Source organism: Labrus mixtus, chromosome 22 (genome assembly GCF_963584025.1).
Source record: "Labrus mixtus chromosome 22, fLabMix1.1, whole genome shotgun sequence".
Classification (NCBI taxonomy): Eukaryota; Metazoa; Chordata; class Actinopteri; order Labriformes; family Labridae; genus Labrus; species Labrus mixtus.
Genome location: NC_083633.1, coordinates 21,222,564 through 21,227,563, shown reverse-complemented (window position 1 = coordinate 21,227,563; position 5,000 = coordinate 21,222,564). Strand labels below are relative to the sequence as shown.

Genomic DNA, 5,000 nt, shown 5'->3' with positions numbered 1-5,000 from the left:
AAGGAGGTTCCTGGTTTGAATCCCTGTCTGACAGGAGTCTCTCTGTGTGGAGTCTGCATGTTCTCCAGCTTCCTCCCACAGTCCAGAGACTTCTACGGTGCACCTGAAGGGACAAAATAGCAAGAAAAGAAAATGTGATTTAAAAAAAGAATGCATTAATTTCATCCCTTAATGAATCATGATTCAGCAGTTAATGCTGACACCCTATAGGCTGATGTGAATGTTAGTATTTCATATAATACTCTGTGACTTTAACGGTCATGTTGTTCCTGTGTTGCGTCTCTAGGTGTACTGGCGTCACGCAGCAGGAGATCGGGACCGCTACGTGGTTCTGATCGGGTACAACAACAGCGTCCTGCAGAACAAAAGTGTCACCGCTGGCCACGAGTGCGACTTCTCGTCCCTGACGCCTGGGAGGCTCTACACAGTCACCGTGGAAACCTGGAGCGGGGACTACGTCAGCAGCGTCTCCACCGACGGACGCACCTGTGAGTCAGAAAGAAGGGGAAAGAAAAATGCTTTTGAATGTTTTTTTTTTTTTTTAAATGATTATTAATGAGAAATGTTTCCTTCAGTTCCCGCCGCTGTTGGAAACCTGTCTGTAGTTAACGCAGGGACAGGTGACCTCACCGTCACCTGGAGCCCCGCCCCCGGAGATGTGGACCACTATGAGGTGTGTGTGTTTCTACTTCTGTAGAATTAAAATAACACTGGACAAAGACTTTGACATAAACATAAGGTGAAAACATGTACTAAATGTTTACTGTACAGAGCTACGGTTTGGAGTTTGAAGTATGAGGGAAATTTTTTTATGATAATTGATGCCACCACTCGTCTCCAGGTGACTCTGCTCTTCAACGACACCCGCGTTTTCCCTCCGGTGACGTTGAGCAGCGAGGTGAGACGTCACCAGCTGACCTCTCTGAACTCGGGGCGACTTTATAAGATCGTGGTGTCGACGTTCAGCGGGTCGTACCAGAGTGCTCAATACATCGAGGGCCGGACAGGTGAGACCATCCCAAACGTTTTCCAACATCTTATAAACACCTCTCAGTCCAGTCTCCCTAAACTCAGATTCTGCTCTACAGTCCCCAGTGCAGTCGGGAACCTCCGGCTGGCTCCTCGACCACGTGGGCTGGAGGTCACTTGGACCCCTGGAGGCGGTGACATGGACATGTATATCGTCTCATTATCCACCACGGTGAGTCCAGCTGCACAATATCAGTGTCCAATCAAAGGTCAGTTTCACAAAGCAGACCCCATGGAAAAGATTTAAAATATCACAAATAAAAGGGGGGCCAAGTATTGAACCTTGGGGTACACCAACGATAGAATAATGGCTGATGGGTGGACAGGTGAACTTTGTTAAACTGAAGGAATGGACTATAAATGATTAAGTTTGTTTCTTAATTTGTATTCTGTTGTCACTTTTTGTCTCTAGGGCAGGGCCGTTGTCGAGACTCGTCCCGTCCCTAAATACGTCTCCTACCTGGAGTTCCTGGATCTGATCCCTGGGAACGCCTACACCATCACCGTCCAATCACGGAGCGGGAATCTGAACAATAGCAACAAAGCCACCGGCAGAACAGGTAAGATTTCATTTTGTTAGTTCAATTAATCCACATTTTAAAGCCAATATCGATGATCATTGATGATTTTATTTCCCGCCTCCAGCTCCGTCCTGTGTCACCGCCCTGCAGGCCGATAACGACCACACCACCCACAGTCTCACTGTCAGCTGGGAGAGGCCGGTGGGCGTGTACGACAGTTACAATCTGCAGTTATTGGATGAGGCCGGGGCCGTTCTGGCCAATCGGTCGGTCCTCGCGGAGAGTCGAAATGAGCGATTGGAGGGTCTGACGTCGGGGAGGTGGTACAGAGTGACGGTGGTGACGCTCAGCGGGGGGGTTCCGTCACAGGAGGCCACGGCAGAGGGACAAACACGTGAGCTAATCCGTCAAACTACACACACTTTTATTTACACTTGCTCAAAGACTCGTGAACATTTTGGGGTAGCTGGGATCGAACCACCGACCTTCAGACTTTTATAAAACATAACAGAAGTTCACCCAGAAATGTTTAAGCCATATTATTCTTCTTGTTCCCCAAATCATGTAAATTTGATCAGTCGACTGCAGAGACTTTAAAGTCTTTATATGCGATTTTTCACACTTAAATATATAAATCAAGTTTATCCTCTGAAAATAACTCTGTGAGTCATGACTGTCTACAATGGGTGTAACACCCGAGTCCCACTGTCTGTGATGTTTTCAGAGTTTTCAGAGTCCTATCTTCAGTTTGTTTACATCGCTGGGACGGCCGGCTGACTCCTCCCCTCGTGTATAAAAGTTGTTTAATTGAGGGACTAGAGAAAAGAAGAATAACATACTGTACTCACTGCTTAACTGTGTTTCTAGATCACGCTCATTTCAGGTAAATTTACATGCAGTGTGAAGATGCGAGCATAATAAAGATCGCTAGCATTAGCATGCTAACACAACAATGCAGCGCAAGTTGTTTTGGTTTCATGCTGGTGCTCAAGGGCGACATCTGCTGGATCAAAACATCACATATAAAGACTTTAAATCAAGATGGACAGAGTGCCTGCCGCTTGGAAGTCAAGCCAAAAATATTTAGAGCTCCCCCTGCTGACTGGCTGCAGTACAGGTCATAAAGCCCGCCTCCTCGATATTAGGTCACAGACGGGACTCGGGTCAAACGAGATTTAAAATACACGTCAGATAAATTCTTGTCTTGAATTTGTTGTGATATTTCCTCTTCTGTGTTTTCAGGTCCGTCTGCAGTCACTAATCTCACCGTCACCTCCCTCAACACCTCCTCGCTCTCCTTCTCCTGGAGTCCCTCTGACGGCCACGTCGACATCTACGACCTGTCGCTCTACAGCGTCACCGAGGCGACGGCCAATCACAGACAGGACACTGCAGGGAGAAGGAAGGAGCGTCACCAGGTGAGCACCAGGTTTACTGTACTAATGTGGTGGTAGTTCTCTTCCATAGTCTTTTTAATATATAATGACCTGACCACGCTGCAGATGCTGGGGGAGCTGGTGGACCTGCAGAAAGTGGGTCGGGATGCAGACAGGTGTGTGTTCTCCGGTCTGCGAGCAGGAAGTCTGTACAGGCTGCAGGTGGTGAGCTGGAGCCGAGGCATGAACAGCGACTCGTCTGTCCTCGCCAGAACAGGTCGGTCCATGTGTTCATATTTCAAAGAAAAACCACAAAGGATACGTTTATTAATTCTTCTTTTCCTACACATTTATATCAATCCTCAAATTATCTTTTTTTTGTTATCCCTCTGCAGTCCCGTCCACAGTTTCGTCTCTAAAGGTACAGAGTTCTGAACAGACGGACAGACTGACAGTCGGCTGGGAGCACGGAGAGGGAAGCTGGAGCAGCTATCAGGTAAACACACAGACGGCCTAAAAATTCATATCCAAACATAATAACAATAATAATAATACATTTTATTTAAAGGTGCCTTTCAAAACTCTCAAGGTCACCTTACAGAGCAGAGATAAAAACAACAAAGTAACAACACAACGATAAAAGTTAACATTAAAAACACAAAAAACACAAACGTACAGGATGTAAAGGAGTTATGAGACCGGGTGGAGAATGATCAGACTGAATAAGTTTAAAAAGATGTGTTTTCAGATGAGATTTGAAAATGGAGAGAGAGTCGATATTACGGATTTGTGACTAAAGTTCATGCTATTCACAAAGGGTTACGACTACAAGCACAAGTCAGGTCTCCTTTGAAAGTGGACAATCTGTACATTCAGAATGTGTTGAAATGATTAAATCGTGCAAACTGCAGCTGATATAATGCAGGGCTCCGTTATCCATCCAAATAGTGAGTCAGTATAAAGTACTTTAATTTGTTTGTTGTTGGTCTGACAGATGTGTAGATTGTTGTGTACTCAATCGTGCATGTGACATTTAGCTGATAGTATTTCAGAGTTTTCCTGGGTGACGAGGTGAAAGACTAACCTGGTTGAAGGTTTGGAAAGATGACATCACTAAAATGTAAATGAATTCTGTTTGAGAACAAACGTTCCTCATCTCTTCTAACCCGTTGTTCTCGATACCTTTAAGGTTGTTTTATACGACGTCTCTGGAGCCTCTCTGGGAGCGCAGACGCTGGGGGCGGAGCATAAGAGTCACAGGTTCTCTGGGCTGACTCCTGGTAGGCTGTACCGCGCTGAGGTCATCACACACAGCGGAGAACTGACCAATAACGTCTCGGCGCTCGGACGCACCTGTAAGAGAACTAAAATCCCCAAATTTAACTCAGAGTTATTTTTACTGTTTTTTTAAGCTGTTTATTTTACCTCCCAGCCCCCGAGCCGCCCACTCACCTGTCCGTCAAACAAGGCCCGACCAATGACACGATAGAGCTGTGCTGGTCTGGTCCCGCCCTCGGGGACTACGACAGCTTCAGCCTGCAGTGGACTCCTCCGGACCAGCTGTCCGTCACACAGACTCTGCTTACCAGCCGCGTTGTGGGTGGGATGTTCCCGGGGCGACGGTACAACTTCACCATGGAGACCATCAGTGGAGGCGGAGCCAGTGGCGGGCCTACAGTCAGGAGTCGGCCAATCCAGAGGAGCGTGAGGACAAGTAGGTGGACAGTGACAAATGTACCTCCAAAGAGAGTTAGTGGGGTTTAGTGGATTAACATCAAATATTTGAATAACTGATTATTAGTTTGTGTGATTTGTAGCGTCTGAAAAAGTCGTTTGTCTTTATTGAATTATTTGGTTGTTTGCATTTGAGCAGATCTCATGGATGTTTCTTATGTGTGTCGGTCTTTGGACTGTTGTTTATCTACTTAAGACATTCCAAAACATTCATACAATAAGTCATTTAGACTCTTAAACTTGTGAAGAGTATACCCCATGGTTTAAATGAACACAGTGGAGGATACTGCTCCGGCTCTCCACTAGAGGGCAGCATCACAAAGGATTTAATGAAGAACTT

General features: G+C 46.1%; 1 protein-coding gene across 3 annotated transcripts in view; it reads left to right on the top strand.

The window, feature by feature from the left end:
- ptprb (protein tyrosine phosphatase receptor type b) overlaps window positions 1-5,000 on the top strand; it is a 282,274-nt gene that overhangs the window by 14,136 nt on the left and 263,138 nt on the right. For all 3 annotated transcript variants that reach the window (XR_009666040.1, XM_061030004.1, XM_061030005.1), the window contains exons 13-23: window positions 287-488; window positions 576-673; window positions 842-1,007; window positions 1,089-1,201; window positions 1,442-1,589; window positions 1,675-1,944; window positions 2,793-2,968; window positions 3,053-3,203; window positions 3,322-3,422; window positions 4,116-4,281; window positions 4,359-4,640. Coding sequence is in view for 2 of the 3 variants with exons in the window: in XM_061030004.1 (XP_060885987.1) it covers window positions 287-488; window positions 576-673; window positions 842-1,007; window positions 1,089-1,201; window positions 1,442-1,589; window positions 1,675-1,944; window positions 2,793-2,968; window positions 3,053-3,203; window positions 3,322-3,422; window positions 4,116-4,281; window positions 4,359-4,640 (1,873 nt within the window). In the remaining variant the exon portion in view is untranslated. The remainder of the gene's footprint in view (window positions 1-286; window positions 489-575; window positions 674-841; window positions 1,008-1,088; window positions 1,202-1,441; window positions 1,590-1,674; window positions 1,945-2,792; window positions 2,969-3,052; window positions 3,204-3,321; window positions 3,423-4,115; window positions 4,282-4,358; window positions 4,641-5,000) is intronic.